This window comes from Podarcis tiliguerta, assembly GCF_965153285.1.
Source record: "Podarcis tiliguerta genome assembly, chromosome: 14".
NCBI classification, from domain to species: domain Eukaryota; kingdom Metazoa; phylum Chordata; class Lepidosauria; order Squamata; family Lacertidae; genus Podarcis; species Podarcis tiliguerta.
This window is the reverse complement of record NC_139547.1, coordinates 8040610-8057056: the sequence shown is the minus strand read 5'-3', so window position 1 is coordinate 8057056 and position 16447 is coordinate 8040610. Positions and strand designations below refer to the sequence as shown.

At 46.6% G+C, this 16447-nt stretch overlaps 1 protein-coding gene across 2 annotated transcripts in view; it reads right to left on the bottom strand.

The window, feature by feature from the left end:
• CD276 (CD276 molecule) overlaps nt 1–16447 on the bottom strand; it is a 48574-nt gene continuing 32127 nt past the window's right edge. The window contains exons 5-8 of one of the 2 annotated variants that reach the window (XM_083413193.1): nt 8582–8722; nt 7104–7142; nt 3761–3796; nt 1–3156 (exon numbers count right to left, since the gene is read on the bottom strand). In XM_083413193.1, coding sequence (XP_083269319.1) covers nt 3134–3156; nt 3761–3796; nt 7104–7142; nt 8582–8722 — 239 coding nt within the window. In that variant the 3' untranslated portion in view covers nt 1–3133. The remainder of the gene's footprint in view (nt 3157–3760; nt 3797–7103; nt 7143–8581; nt 8723–16447) is intronic. The other variant, XM_083413194.1, reaches the window with a different exon arrangement.

Genomic DNA, 16447 nt, shown 5'->3' with positions numbered 1-16447 from the left:
CCCAAAAGAACCAAATGTTTATTAGATCTCCAAAGGCACTAAGGACTCCAAATTCTAACATTTTAAATAGCTAATTAATTTAAAAAGTTCAAATGTACTTTTTTATTTAAAAAAAAACACAGCAAGTTTCCAAGCCCTTTTGAGTGAGAGGAAAATCCCCAGAAAATATTAGACTTAGAAAGCAAGAAGTGTGAGAATGAGGCATCTAGCGGCCCACAGTTCAACAGAGACTGCACACCCTCGCTGCCTCAACCCTTATCCCAAACTTTCTAATACCTACTCTACTTCTGAAGTGTTCAGTGTCTCCCAGCTGTACTCCTAGGTGTTGCCGTACTAGGTGTTGCTGTACTACAACTCCCATCATTCTTGAGCGCACTGGCTGGGGCCAATGGGAACTGTAGTTCCAAACCCTTGGAAAGAACCATGGCGGCTACCCTGGCTTTGGGGGTTGGGATAAAAAGGGAGACTGCAACCCTGCCCTCCCCATTAAACCAGATCTCTGCAGATTTGCAAATAACATGCTAAGTAATGTAGACTATGTTGGGTGGAAATCTAATCAGAAATGCAGTAAAGCCAAGTTTACTCTTTGGTTCAGCTTATGGGGTAGAGAGAGCCATCTGACCAGCAGATTCCCCCTCGCTAGTACCATGACTAGCCATCCATTTTCAGTTCAGTATTTTTATATATTAAAAAACACCAAAGAGACAGAACTGAATGCTCTCTTTTTGCCTCTCTCGGAAAAAAACAAAGAAATTTAACTCCAGTGAACCAGGTGGTTAACTGGGAGGAAAGCAAGAACAAGGCAAAATAAGGCTACCTTGGTGCATACAAAACACCATACCCTGTTGTGTTGCGATGCTCAAACCAAAAGCAGAATCTTAAAACATGGCTCCAAAGTCTTCCATTGTCAACAGTGACTGGGAATTCTCTCTCTCTCAAAAGAGGAAGAAGAAGCAGCCCAATTGCTGGGCCAAAGTGGTTTCTCTGCCATATAGTTTTCCCTTTGTTTGCATCTAATATTAAGAGATCCCTGCAAATTCCACTCACCCCCACAGTTGTGGATTTGCTCCCAGACATGGCAAACAGCAGCTGGAGGTTGCAGTGGGCTCTAAAATCATATGAGCACCTTCGGGAACCTCACAATAGGCCTTTTTGCCCCAGGCACGGGAAACATTACCGGAACAGAAGCGCGCTCAATTCTGAAACATTCCCGTTCCACAGAATAAAGGTTTTCAGTTTGAGTTGGGAGGTGCAAAGGGGAGAAGATTTCTGAAATGCTATGCGGACTTGGCTGAGAGTAAGCCCCATTCAGCAAGTGGGGCCGTCGTTTGAGTAAAGGCACTGCCAGTGCCACATTCCTATTTCAGCTCAGGAAAGAGGCTACCCATTTTGCTTGTGATTGTTTTCCAGCTGTGGAAGGAAGGCTGAGAGGGAGAAGAGACCAACACCTGAAGGCGAGCTTCACAAAGATAATACTAGAAACTCGAGGCCATCATTCAGCTAATATTGGAAAATTCAGGACAGGCAAAAGGAGGGACTTTGACACAGCACACTATGGAGTTCGTTCCCACGAGACGGAGCGATGGCCACCAACCTGAAAGGCTTTAAGAGACAATTGGATAAATTCATGGAGAAGCCTCTCAAGGGCTACTGGCTGTGATAGCTATGCTTCTACCTGCAGTGCCACAAGGACTTAGCCTCTGAGAAACACCTGCTGAGACTCACATGTGGGGAGAGTGCTGTGGTTGCTCTGCTCCCCACAGGCCTTTGGTTGGCTCTGAGGTGGGCCTATGGCTTCATCCAGCAGGACTTGGTGCTGAATCTTATCCTCTTCTTCCAAGAGACCTCAAAGAGCAATTCGCCTTAAATGATTTTTCTTTTCAAAAAAGATAATGCTTTCTTGTGCATCTCTTAGTTATGTTCAGTTAGGAAAATAGGAGGCTGTCCCACATTGAGTCAATTATTGGTCCACCCAGCCCAGCACTGCTGATTCCAAATGGGATCCAAATCTCTAGGACCTACCGCAGAGATCTTCCCTAGCAGTGCTTCCTGACAACACTCTTCTAGGTGGAGCCATCAAGGACTGTGACTGACTTTCTGTTTGTCAAGCATGTGTACATTACACTGCTGACTGAAGGGCCCTTCCTGCTTCTTGGCAGCTATTGCCGTTAGGTTAAAAAGCAGGGATAGGGAACCTCAGGCTTGGGAGCTGAATGTGGCCCTGCGGTCATTTTTATTTGGCCCCCAGGACTCTCCACATTACACCCCTAGTGTCCCTGCTTCTCATCTAACTGGTGTGTTTTTGCCTGGCTGAAATGTGCCCTGGAACTCTGACTGTGCCTCCCTCTCTAGATGAAGGCCATGGAGGTGCATGTGAAGCTAGCCTACAAAGTTAAATTTTACATTCATTGCCCTTCCCACTTTTGCTCCTAGCCCTATCCAGCAGGGCCATGTGCGGCCCTCAGCTTGAAAGGGGCTCCCTGCCCCTGTTATAAAGTCAATGGTCATTTCCCAGCCTCCAGCAAACATAAGAGAGAACACAACACAACTCCAGCTGTGCTAATCTAAAATTGGACAGGTGGCATGCCTACAAGCAAATCCAACTGAAAACTGACCCTCAAAACAGCTTTGAGTGCCATGATCTCCTCTGCTAGAGTGGCAAGTTGATCTGTGAGTTCTCCCCTTTTCTTTACAGTACACATGGTTTGTCCAAATTACTCTCATTCAAGCAGAAAGTCGTTCCCTTTCCCTTTGTATCAGTTGACAGGATCACTGGTGGTTGAACTCTTGGAGCGTCCCAGTAAGGCTATGAAATGGGAACTTGGAGCATCCCAGTCCTGGGAGGTTGGCGGTGGGAGGATGTCATCAGTAAGCGACGATCTGCTTCTAATGGGAAGAGGAGAGTCTCACGGGGACAGAGAGAGTTCAGGGTTGTGTCTTTGTGGAGAAGGTAGGGGGGGGAGAAGGCAATTGGTCATGGCCAAAATCGGCAAACTGCAGCAGGCGCCAGGTGAAAAGTCTCTGTTCATGCTGTGTCTGTCACATTTTCGGCAGTCCATTGATGGAGGAGCAGGATCACAGCCTGCCATGTGAGCCTCGTGGTAGCACAACTGCATTTCCCTTCCGATTCTGGTCAGTCAATTTCTTCTCCAATGTCTGGAAAGAAAAGGAAGGGAGGAAATGAAACCACGCGGAAAATGGGTAAGTGACCAAACTGAAAAAAGAGGGGAGATGTATGCATTTTCTCCTGCAGTCCCATTACAAGGTGAAGCAGTTACGGGGCCATGTAGTTGATAAGGGAGATGAGAGAGAGATCAGGGGAGGAATGAGGGAAGGGGGAAGGTTCTACCCAACTTTACTGCTGTATTTGCAGGTTTCAGACAGCCCCCCCCCCAATATCACACACAAAGTCGGTTCTGCAACAGGGCTCCATTGTGTGGGCACTTCCTTTCTTTTTACCCAAAATACGTTCTCACTCTGAGTTGGCTTTGCAATGACAACTGAAGCCAATTCAGACAGAGGGCAATGCCTCCTGCTCTCACTCTGGCATCAAGTGGGGCAGAGAGGGCAATCACCACCACCATCAAGAGGAGGCAAAGAAGGAGGTCAAAGATCTGGGGGTTATTAGCTCTGCCATGGTGCGCATATCGTGCTTGACCTGTGGAAGTGACAATCTGCACATTGGCTGCAACGTGCTGCTTTTCACTTCAAAGCAGCTCAACACACGGGTAGCAACCACTGAGGGGAGACTTTCCTTTACCTTCTTTGTTTTCCGTGTTCTTCAGAGGCTGCAAAGCTGTCGGGGGGAAAGAGAAAGAGAGAGCACAGCACATGAGATTATTAGGCCCTAGGGCGTAACGCTGAGCAAATGTACTGAACAGACTAGCATGAATCGTGGAGAATATGACTTTCTGTCTACAACTCTTGCGGAGCCCAAACGTGTGTGTCTTACCCCCCTCCAGAGAGACAGCAGACTCCCTCCCTCCCCAGACCCAACTCAGAAAGGCTGCTTTAGAGCTGGAAAAGGTTCAGAAAAGTGCAGGATAGAGGGGCACAAAACTATCTGTGGGGTGGAGAAAGTGGAAAGGGGTCTCCTGACACCACCCAGGCCAGGGCAGCCTTCCGCTAGGATGCACCAGTTTGGTCTCCATGGCGTTGGAAGACACAGATAATAATATAATAATAATTTATTATTTATACCCCGCCCATCTGGCTGGGCTTCCCCAGCCACTCTGGGCGGCTTCCAAAAAAATATTAAAATACTGTAATACACCAAACATTAAAAGCTTCCCTAAACAGGGCTGCCTTCAGATGTCATCTAAAAGTCTGGTAGTTGTTGTTCTCTTTGACATCTGGTGGGAGGGCGTTCCACAGGGAGGGTGCCACTACCGAGAAGGCCCTCTGTCTGGTTCCCTGTAACTTGGCTTCTTGCAGTGAGGGAACCGCCAGAAGGCCCTCGGTGCTGGACCTCAGTGTCCGGGCAGAACGATGGGGGTGGAGACGCTCCTTCAGATATACTGGACAGAGGCCGTTTAGGGCTTTAAAGGTCAGCACCAACACTTTGAATTGTGCTCAGAAACGTACTGACATCATGCGACATCTCACACACACATCACATACACGGGTGACATCACATACACGCCCGCCCCCGCCCCCCAATCTTGGGGGCAACGCCGTGCCTGTGATTCGAGGTAATGAATTGCGTGGTGCACAGGAGTCGAACGAGAAGCTAAGGTTTCAAAATGGAATCCGGTAGGAACATAGAAAGCTGCCTCCCACTGGGGCAGACTATTTGCCCCATTGGCCCACTGCTTCCTGCTCTGGTTGGCAGCAGCTCCCAGTTAGAGGTCTTTCCCTCCGCCTGCTACCTGAAGATCCTTCTAACCAGAGAATTGACAGAGCTATGGACCCTCAATTTGCATCCTTGTGCTCCGCTGCCTAATGTGGATGTGAAGCACAACAGGACTACTTCTCAAAAGGAGGGGGATAAATCTGCAAACCTCACTGCCTGCTTCCCTCCCCTTCCCCCCCCCCCCCCCGGAATACCGCAGTCACACAGGTAGACGATGATGCCTGAAGCCTCCGCACTCTCAAGGAAAGATTAGAAACCAGGCAATCTATGTGCAATGTGTCTATTGCTGTGCTCAGAAGCAGATAAAGGGAATCACCAGGCTTATAATTAATCCATTTGATTACAGCCGAGTGCAGCTATCACACTTTATTAAAATGATAATCCAGTTTATCAGAGGCCTGCGTGGCTGAGAGCTTGCTGCAGCACATCAGGGAATTCTCTGCTCCAAGTCAATATCGGTGGGTGGGAGGGACATAAGAAACTGACTTGGACAGAGTCAGACCCCTGCTCCATCTAGATCGGTATTGGCTGGCAAAAGCTCTACAGGGTTCAGACACAGCCCCCCCCCCACTCACACTTATTTATTGTGCTTTTATAGCACAATCTGCTAAAAAAAAGCAAAAAACAAAAAAACTTTGGCTTACTAAAAAAAGCTCCACAACTTTGGGTAGATCACTGCCAGTCTTTTTACCACAATGGGTACATCACTGCCAGATTTTTTTAATACTGTGAGTAGATCCCAGTCTATTGGGAGTTGGACGTCCCTGATTTATAGGATTTCTAAGTTTTCCTTAACAAGTGTGGGCTACAATCATATAAAGAGGCGCTATTAAAATCTGTTAAATTTACGTCAGAAGAATAGTGTGCATCCTAAAATAGGCCCCATCTGCACCACACACTTAAAGCAGTATCATAACACTCTAAACAGTCCTGGTTCCCCCCCAAAAAAACTCCTGGGAACTGTAGTTTGCAAAAGGTGTTGAGAGTTGTTACGAAACCCCTATTCCCAGAGCTACAGTTCTCGGAAATTCCCTGGGAACAGGGGTTGATGGTTACACCATTCTGGGAGTTGTAGTTCGGTGGGGGAGGAATAAGGGTGAACTGACAGTACCCTTAACAAGCCGATTCCCATGATTCTTCAGGAGAAGCCCCAGCTCTTTAAAGTGGCACGATATTGCTTTAAATGCATTGTGCAGATGAGGTCGTATATATCTCAGCAGTCAAAGGCAAAATAAAGAGGTGTACTTGGAGATGCTGGGGATTGAACCTGGGACCTCCTGCATGCAAAGCCTGAGCTCTACCACTGAGCTACAGCCCTTCCTGGTGGCACCCAAGTTAGGCATGCAACCATGGTGGTGATGCTCTCAAAGCACTCCGTGTTGGAAGAAAGCTGTACATGTCGTGCCATTCTGGCCACATATGCAACAGCACCCCTAGCCCAAACGCTGAAAATAGAAGGAAAAATATAGGGCTGCTCCAGCTTCAAATTCAACAGAATCCCTATCCTGAACAGCAGGAATAATATTGACCCAATCTAGTGCTCTGCTACTACTGTGGTCCCTTAGTTCTCAAACTTAATCCGTTCCGGAAGTCCATTCCAAAACCAAAGCGTTCCAAAACCAAGGCGCGTTTTCCCATAGAAAGTAATGCAAAATGGATTAATTCGTTCCAGATTTTTCAAAACAATGCCTAAAACAGCAATTTAACATGAATTTTACTATCTAACGAGACCACTGATCCATAAAATGAAAGCAATAAACCATGCACTGCAGCCACACAGTCAATCAATCAGTAGCTGAACTGGTTTCCACAGAGTCACAAAAACAAAACAAAAAAGCCGCAAAAACAAAAACGCAACATAAATAGCAAAAACAAGCAGACCTCAGCGCAGCACTCAAAACGGAAGTGTGGCACTCAAATCAGAATCGTAACACTCAAATCATCAGCATAACACTCAAAACAGAGCACATTCGGCTTCCGAAAAATGTTCGCAAACAGGAACACTTACTTCCGGGTTTGCAGTGTTTGGGTTCCAAGTTGTTTGAGTACCAAGGCGTTGAGAGCCAGGATACCACTGTATTATTTTTTAGACTTTTCAGCCCAGAACATACAATCAGAAACAGGCTGCTCTCCCCATGCGCAGATTCACGTTGGCCAGGATGCGCAAATTGGCAAGCTACGGTTGTTAGCACATGACCCAGCCCAGAGTTCTTGCTCTGGGGCTGCCAGAAAGATACAAAATCCGACTAACCTGTCTTGGATCCTTCTCCTTCATCCTGTTCCTCTCTTGCTGGAAACAAAAAGTGCAAAAAGGAAGGTTAAAAAATAAAAACCAAACACTGCCATCCAGTGGTTAAATATCCCCGTTACCAGGCCAGGTGGAGCTGTGTAGTACTGGACTCACTGATACTATTAAGATTCAGATCAAGGATGGAGAACATATGGTCTTCCTGTTGTTGTAGGACTCCAACTCCCATCAGACCCTGCCAATGATCGGGGTAATGGCAGGGCTTTTTTTCCAGCCAGAACACCTCTCAGATGAGCGTCATTGCCATTATAAGAGATTAAGGGAAGCGTTCATTGTAAGTTCCGGCACCTCTTTCCCCCCAGAAAAACAGCACTGGAGTTGTAGTCTAGTAACACCAGGCAGGAGAAAGCTGGTCCACACTACAGAAACATTGAGGGGTTGTTTTTTAACAAGCAAACAAGCCACTTTTAGCAATGAGAAAAGGCAGAGATGGGTACAACTCAGAAACTAACACCAAGAAGCTAACACAACAGAGCCTTTCCAAACTCCCTTCTCGCTATACTAAAAACTTGCTTTAAATTGCCACTTCCATCCCCTGCTCGCTCTTATTAAACATCTGCCACTTTTAAAAATCACCATTTCCCCCTCTCGGTGTCCTTCCATCCCTGCTTTACTCAAACCCCTGCTGTTGTTTAAAACATCCTCTTTCTTTCTCCTTTCAGCATCTTTCCCAATTTGCTGTACTCAGAACTTCTGCATCTTCCATTCCTCAGCTGTCTCATGTGCGGGAGATAAAGGATGTGGCACCCTCAAATACCCCATAGTACTTTACTCAAACTTCTCCCGTTGTTTTAAACCACAATTTCTGTGTCTCTTCCTTCTTCTTTTTTCTCCGTTTTTTTTCTTTTTCAGTAAGGTAAAGGTAAAGGGACCCCTGACCATTAGCTCCAGTCGTGGCAGACTCTGGGGTTGCGGCGCCATCTCGATTTATTGGCCGAGGGAGCCGGTGTACAGCTTCCGGGTCATGTGGCCAGCAGACTAAGCCGCTTCTGGCGAACCAGAGCAGCACACGGAAATGCCGGTTACTTTCCCGCTGGAGTGGTACCTATTTATCTACTTGCACTTTGACATGCTTTTGAACTGCTAGGTTGGCAGAAGCAGGGACTGAGCAACGGGAGCTCACCCCGTCTTGGGGATTCGAACCGCCGACCTTCTGATCGGCAAGTCCTAGGCTCTGTGGTTTAACCCACAGCGCCACCCGCATCCCTCTTTTTCAGTAGGATGATGATGATGATGATGATGATGATGATTATAGATTTTCTTGGTTTCTCTTCCTTCTTGGTCCCAGGCCACGCTGTCACTTTTGCTCCCCTCCCCTGCCCTGACTTCATGCAAACCCAGGTTTGTGACGCAGCGCTACAAACCCTCCAATGGGGACTTGCACAAAGACATTCTTTCACTTTGATTATATTTATGTATACCAGCTCTCTCTCTCTCTTCTTTGCAGCTCTGGCGAATTTTCTTCTGGCACACATACGCCAGGGCAACCAGGAGGATGACAAGGCAGATGGCCAATCCTACTGTGACCCAGAGTGCCACAGCAGGAAACAGGAGGTGTTGACCTGGAAAGGAGAAAACAGGGAGAACATGGTAAAGTCTCTGTCAATGCCATTGATGGGAAGCAAAGGAGGGAAATGTCTCTGAAGGGAAACAGGTAAATCCACTGGGGTACCGCAAGGTCATCTGCACACATACCAGATTTCACTTTAGACAAGGAGATCCTAACAGGCACCCCATTCAAGATGTATGGAAATATTCCCGCAAAATTTGTGCAAGATGTTATGCTTTGCTTCTATCCATCTATCTATCTATCATCTATCTATCTATCATCTATCTATCTATCTATCTATCTATCTAATCTATCTACTGTATCTATCCATCTATATCTATCTATCTATCATCTACCTATAATTTTTATTAAATTTTCTGTTTTACAATTTAGAATATTCATTTAAACAACCTTAAAATATCAATGACTTCCCTTCTGCTCTTTCCATTGTTCATTTTGCATAACATAAATCCCTGCATAAACATAAACTATACAATTCAGTATTCCATTACTGCATCCTTCAAAACTTATTTACACTGTTGAATTTATCTTAATGCTGCCAACGTTTTCTAGTGTACACAACTTCCCCCCATATATTCAATAAACATTTTCCAATCTTCTTTAAACAAAGGTTCTTCTTGTCCTCTTACTCTATAAGTCAGATCCACAAGTTGTGCATATTCCAACAATTTAAGCTGCCATTCTTCTTTAGTTGGGACCTTGCTTGTTTTCCATTTTGGGGCTAACAAAACACGGGCCCTTGTAGTGGCATACACAAATAACCCTTTTTGACACCTAGGAATTTCCATCTGAATTATCCCCAACGAAAAGAGATCTGTTGTTGTTTTGAAAAGTGCTTTTTATACATTTTTTTTCAATTCATTGTAAATTATTTCCCAATACTGTTTTACCCTTTTACTGGTCTCCCACATATGAAAGAACATTCCCTCTACCTCATTGCATCTCCAGCACTTATCTGATTCAGTCTTAAACATCTTAGCAAGCCTAAAAGGTAAAGGTAAAGGGACCCCTGACCATTAGGTCCAGTCGTGACCGACTCTGGGGTTGTGACGCTCATCTCGCTTTACTGGCCGAGGGAGCCGGCGTACAGCTTCCGTGTCATGTGGCCAGCATGACCAAGTCACTTCTAGCGAACCAGAGCAGCGCACGGAAACGCCGTTTACCTTCCCGCTGGAGCGGTACCTATTTATCTACTTGCACTTTGACGTGCTTTCGAACTGCTAGGTTGGCAGGAGCAGGGACCGAGCAACGGGAGCTCACCCTGTTGCGGGGATTCGAACCGCCAATCTTCTGATCTGCAAGTCCTAGGCTCTGTGGTTTAACCCACAGCGCTACCCGCGTCCCCCTTAGCAAGCCTACTCTGAGTTAAATACCACCTGTAGATCATTTTCAAGTAGTTCTCCTTCAAGGAATAACATGCTGTAAACGTCCGATCGCTCTTCCAGAGTTTTTACCAGTTATTAAAATCTATATTAACTGCTTTGCTACTTTCAAAGGGAAGTTCCAGTATGTAGCTGATAGATTTGGGCTCCATCGGAACTGGGGGTAGTTTCCTCGCAAAAGTCCTGCCGATTTCTCCACAGCTCTCCAGTATCACCATCAAACCCACATGGGCACTCAGTTGCATGCTAAATAGGCAGCAGGACAAGAACGGCTGCTTCCTTAATTATAGCTTTTAAGAAAATGTACAGTGGTGCCTCGCAAGACGAAAAGAATCCGTTCCGCGAGTCTCTTCGTCTAGCGGTTTTTTTGTCTTGCGAAGCAACCCTATTAGCGGATTAGCGGTATTAACGGTTTAGCGCCTATTAAAGGCTTAAGGGATTAGCGGATTAGCTGCTAAAAGGCTATTAGCAGCTTAGTGCCTTAGAAAAAGGGGGTGGGGAGCGGAAAAAAATCACAAGACATTTTTGTCTTGCGAAGCAAGCCCATAGAGAAATTTGTCCTGCGAAGCGTATTGAAAAACGGAAAACCCTTTCGTCTAGCGGGTTTTCCGTCTTGCGAGGCATTCGTCTTGCGGAGCACCACTGTACTTGACAATGTTCTGCACTGGCCTACAAGGTAATGATCACCACCAATCTGCTTCACCAGAAACTGTGGGCTCCTTTGTGGGCAACCTAGCCAGATGGGCAGCATATAAATAAATTATTGTCATTCTGTTGGGATGTCCCCCTGTTTTCTGCCACCCTCATTTTTAAACCCAGCCATCGCCTGAGAAGCCCACAAAGCCTGCCAGATATTTCAACTGAGCGAGATGAAACTACCGTACTTTTCCGTCTATAAGACGCTGCCATGTATAAGACGCGCCCTATTTGTGGGGACTCAAATTTAATAAAATGGGGAGAGAGAGCACAGAGTTGTTCAGCTTTTTTGTGGAGTATCGTCCAGGGTTGTTGAGCTTTTTTTAGGGGGAACTGCCGAAAATCGCTCACCTGCACGCGTCAATAAGTCCGCCTCCCTTCTGTCCCATCGCTGGAAGAAGCTGCCAATTGCCCCCCCCCCAACTGCAGGAGTGTCAGCCAATCAACACCACCCACTGATGCAGCAACCAATAACACGCACAACAGCTGCTGACTGCCTTGGCAGCAATCAAACAAACGTCCACCCTAGGCAGATTTTTAAAGAAAAAAACATAGTCTTATACACTGAAAAGTACGGTATATTGAAACTAACTGAGCAAGTTGAAGACTATCAAGGTCACTGTCCTGCCTGATAATTCTGGTGTCACTCTGGTTCAAGTCCTACCCTCCAGAGCAGGAGAAACCAAGAAAATTCAAATGCTACAAATGGAATAGATAAGCTTTGCACACAGATTGTGATGTCCAGAATTTTGATGAATGTGCTTCTTAAGTTTCATTAAAGGGCTGCTGGGGTGGAAGAGGCAGAATCAGCAGAAGTGGAGAATAAGGGGACACTCCCTGCAAAACTGGAGTTGGCCATGTACTTTTCCACGTTCAGGAGCCCAAATCCCCCGCCCGATAAGAGCTGACGGAATGACAACGGTTCGCTCAGATTGTGGGAGTTAGGGGCCAAACGATGCGAGCGGGTGCTTCCAATTGCTGCCTTTCTACAGGGCCAGCGGATACACCAGGGAAGGCAAGGAAACAGCAGGTTGAAATTACCCCGTAAAACACTTCATTAACCTTTAAATAATTATGCTAATAAATTCAAATAGATGCTGATTGTCACACTTTGCTAGGGAAGGGAGTCTCAGCTAAAGGCACTTTAAAACAGGACCAGTCTCTGCAAAGACAGCAATTCCATGTACGCCAAGAAGAGGGCAAGGGAAGAAGGACTGGAACTGTGCAAACTCATATGCACCAATATTTCCACCAAGTGCAGCCGTCCTCTTCCGGGCCCTCCAGACTCTCCCCAGGCTACACCGCTCACCAGCCCTGCTTTGCATCCTCCTGGAATGCTTTTGCCTGGCTGGAACAAGTCCTGGAACTCTGATATTGCCTCTTGCTTGTCAGGATGGGGAGAGGGAGGGCAGTGCACAAGTGGAAGACAGGCTGTTTTAGAGATGTTGAACTTAGATGCATGACTCTGCCCACTTTTGCATCTCACACCACTGGCATGCTCAGAAGGGAACGTGGCCTTCAGGCTTACAATAATAATAATAATATAATAATAATTTATCAATTATACACTGCCCATCTGGCTGAGTTTCCCCAGCCACTCCAGGCAGCTTCCAACTGAATATTAAAAATAATACAGCATCAGATATTAAAAACTTCCCTAAACAGGGCCGCCTTCAGCTGTCTTTCAAAAGTAAAATAGTTGTTTATTGCCTTGACAACTGCTGGGAGGGCATTCCACAGGGCAGGCGCCACTACCAAGAAGGCCCTCTGCCTGGTTCCCTGTAACCTCACTTCCCACAGCAAGGGAACCACCAGAAGGCCCTCGGTGCTGGACCGCAGTGTCCGGGCTGGACGATGGGGGTGGAGACTGTTTGCCACCTCTCTCCTATTCAAAAGTACAGATTAGCCCTACCCACTGGCGTCCACAAATAAGGGGTGGGTGCTAAGAGAAGGCTAGTGAGCACATCTGGTGTTCAGGGCATGACTACTCATTGGTCATGGACCAAGCATTGGTCTTGCACCAAGGTATAGCTTTCAAATAGGGCTGGAGATTTCTGGTGTCCATTGACAGATACAAGGACAAAATATAATCCCTCCAGCTCATGTGCACATATATTGTTCTGAGAGTATCCTGATGTTTTGTGTGTTTGCCAAGGTATCTTTGGCACTTTTGTAAAATAAAATTAAAGGCAAAAGAGAAGGAGGAAATGCCTTTAAATATGTGCAGAGTGCCCTTCCTTTCTCACCACCAGCCCCTAAGGCAGGCCATGGCTCAGCCCAACCATCTCCTGGTTCAGATATTTAGAAGGCAGCTAAACTAAGAACCAGGGACGCGGGTGGTGCTGTGGGTTAAACCACAGAGCCTAGGACTTGCCGATCAGAAGGTCGGCGGTTTGAATCCCCGTGACGGGGTGAGCTCCCGTTCCTCGGTCCCAGCTCCTGCCAACCTAGCAGTTCAAAAGCACGTCAAAGTGCAAGTAGATAAATAGGTACCGCTCCAGCGGGAAGGTAAACGGCATTTTCGTGCGCTGCTCTGGTTCGCCAGAAGCAGCTTAGTCATGCTGGCCACATGACCTGGAAGCTGTACGCTGGCTCCCTTGGCCAATAAAGCAAGATGAGCGCCGCAACCCCAGAGTCAGCCATGACTGGACCTAATGGTCAGGAGTCCCTTTACCTTTAAACTAAGAACCACAGTAAAACTGTTTTTTAAAAAACACACAGAGGTTAAACAAATCTGTGATGCTGCTAAGTTTACATAAAACGTATTCCCATCGCAGAATTGAAGTTTTCAGGTTGCAGAATGTGAGAGGTACAGAATTTCATATAGAGTTCCAGGACAAATGCAAACACACACATACACACACAATTGCACCTTTGCGATACAGGGCTACCATAAGCATCTCTTTAACAGCCGTGCCTGCCATACTGTTTAGGCTGCACCCAAGAAAAGGTGTTTTGTCAGGTGTAGCAAGGCCCAGCCATTCTCCATCGCCATTCAAGTGGCGCCATGCATTTAGCCAAAAGGTTTATGTTCCTTGAGGGACCCTCCTTCACAAGCCAGCAATTGCTGTGCCAAGGATAATTAAACACTAATTAATGTTACCTGCAAGTGAACAAGGTTACAAAGAGCTTCAGGGTGTCTATAAAAGTTGAGATGGCGTGACAACAACTGGAAGCCACAAGGAAGAACCAGGGGGAAGTCATGTGAACAGAATTTCACAGGGAGATCGAACTTCTGTCAAAGATGTAAGGCTGCAATCCTATATATACCTACCAAGGAGTAAATCACACCAATCCACGTTTTCTATTGCAAAAACTGCAATCCTAAACATATTTACCTGGAAAACTGTAAGACCTGCTTCCCCAACCAGACCCTCCAGATGTTTTTGACTCCAACTCCCATGTATGGACAACAGTCTAGGATGGTGGGAGTTGTTGTCAAAAGTTGGGGGAAGGTTGTTCTAAGCCAGCCTTTCTCAACCTGTGGGTCCCCAGATGTTGTTGAACTACAACTCCCATCACCCCTAGCTAGCAAGGCCCAAGCTCAGGGATGATGGGAGCTGTAGTCCAACAACATCTGGGGACCCACAAGTTGAGAACAGCTGTTCTAAGCAAATATAGGCAGGACTGAACTGCCATATTGATCCTAACCTGAAACCCAAGAAGGTTTAGCACAGGGCAATATAATAAAAGAGACCCTTTTTAAAAGAGAAGACAAGCACAGGCATGCTTGGCCTCTGAAAAGTTATAAGGGGTAGACAACATCTGTCTAAAATCCAAGATGCTATACTAAGCAGTCGGCTGTGATCTGAGCCAAAGAAAGGTCTCCCCCCAGAGGTTGTGGAATCTCCTTCCTTTGAGGTTTTAAAGCAGAGGTTGGATGGTGATCTGTCATGGATGCTTCAGTCGAGATTCCTGCATTGTAGGGGGTTGGACTAGATGACCCTCAGGGTCCCTTCCAACGCTACAATTCTATGATTCTATCACTTAGAGAAGGCAGGCTCCCCCAAGCTGGCGCCATCTGGATATTGTTGGATTTCAACTCCCATCAGCCCCAACCGGCATGGACAGCAGTCCGGGAAGATGGGAGGTTGTAGCTCAGTTAACATATGGAAGGCACTAGGTTAGGGAATAGAGAGAGCATCAATGCACAGTGCTCAGCATAAGCAAAAGAGACAGGCCCCTGTCTCTCAGAACTTACAAGTTATATTTGTCAAGAGGGGGGAAGAACAGAGCGAGTCTCAGCGGCGACTGCAGCTAGAGTCAGGAATCATCCTCAAGCTGGTACATAGTTCCTCCATATGCTGTGCTAACAGAGCCAGAGGGGAAAGCCTCTCTTTTGGAAGTTCTGAACTCCTGAGATAATTCCATGCAGCCAACAACATGGAACAGGTTTGCTGGCTTCTAATCCATTTCAGGATCACGAAACCTGAAGGACCACCTCTCCCCATATGAACCGACTAGGACCCTACGATCGTCATCTGAGGATCGTCTTCATTTGCCTCCTCCATGAGAGATCCAGAGGGTGGCAACATGAGAACGGGGCCTTTTCTGCAGTGGCTCCCCGTCTGTGGAATGCTCTCTCCAGGGAGGTTCGCCTGGCACCGTCATTATATATATTTAGGCACCAGGCAAAAACTATCCTTTATAACCAGGCTTTGGCCTTTAACTATCTGTGGGCTTTTTGAAGTGGACAGGGTCTGCTTAAAGTATTTCATTCTCATCTTGGTTTTAATGTATTTATGTGGCGGTTGGGGGAGGGGGGTTGGGTTTTGGTTAATTGGAAGTCACTTTGGGTTGCCCTGGGCAAGATAAAGCAACTAGCAAATTCAATTGATGATGATGATGATGATGCACAATTCAAAGTCCTGGCCATAAGTCCTTCTAACAGCAGCGAGTGCCAACAAGGCTGTAATCAAAACAAGACTGATAATTTGTAAACCAAGAAATCTTTTATATATATAAAACCAAGACTGATAAGAAATAGTCTGGTGGAAGTGGTGGTGGTTTATCAGCATCCTTGAGGCAATTCAGAGGTTGGCAGAACCACAAAAACAGGACGGGGACAAGGGTTAAGGATAGGGCCTTCTCAGTGGTCATGCTCAGTTTCTGAAACTTTGCTCCCTCCCACCAGCTCTCAAAGCAGGACCAGCTCTATCATTAGACAAAGTGAGGCAGCTGCCTCAGGCCCAGTATTCTGGCTGGACTAATGGAAATGAGCAGTGTGCATGCACATTAGTTTCTTGACCACCAGTGGTGAGAAATCCATGGTCCCCCAGATGGTTAGGGCTGGGCAATATCTGGTTTTCCGCATCGATATATCAGTAGCTAAACACCGAGATATGCTAATATGTTGCGATGTCTGCAATGTATCTCAGCTGCTTCTTCCACCCCAACATAGAGGAGGAAGAAGCAGCCAAGATACATTGCCAAGCCCTACTGAGCAAGCCCTCCCTGGCTCGCACCTCTGCCTGCCTGCCTGCGCCTTTGCCGTCTGCAGGCAAATTGAACACGGCTCCCCGGCCACCACAATGCACTGCCAGCTCAAAATGTCTAAAACTGGTATCATGACATGAACACCATACCAGTTTCAGACAATTTACAGTGGTGCCTCGCAAGACGAAAAGAATCCGTTCCGT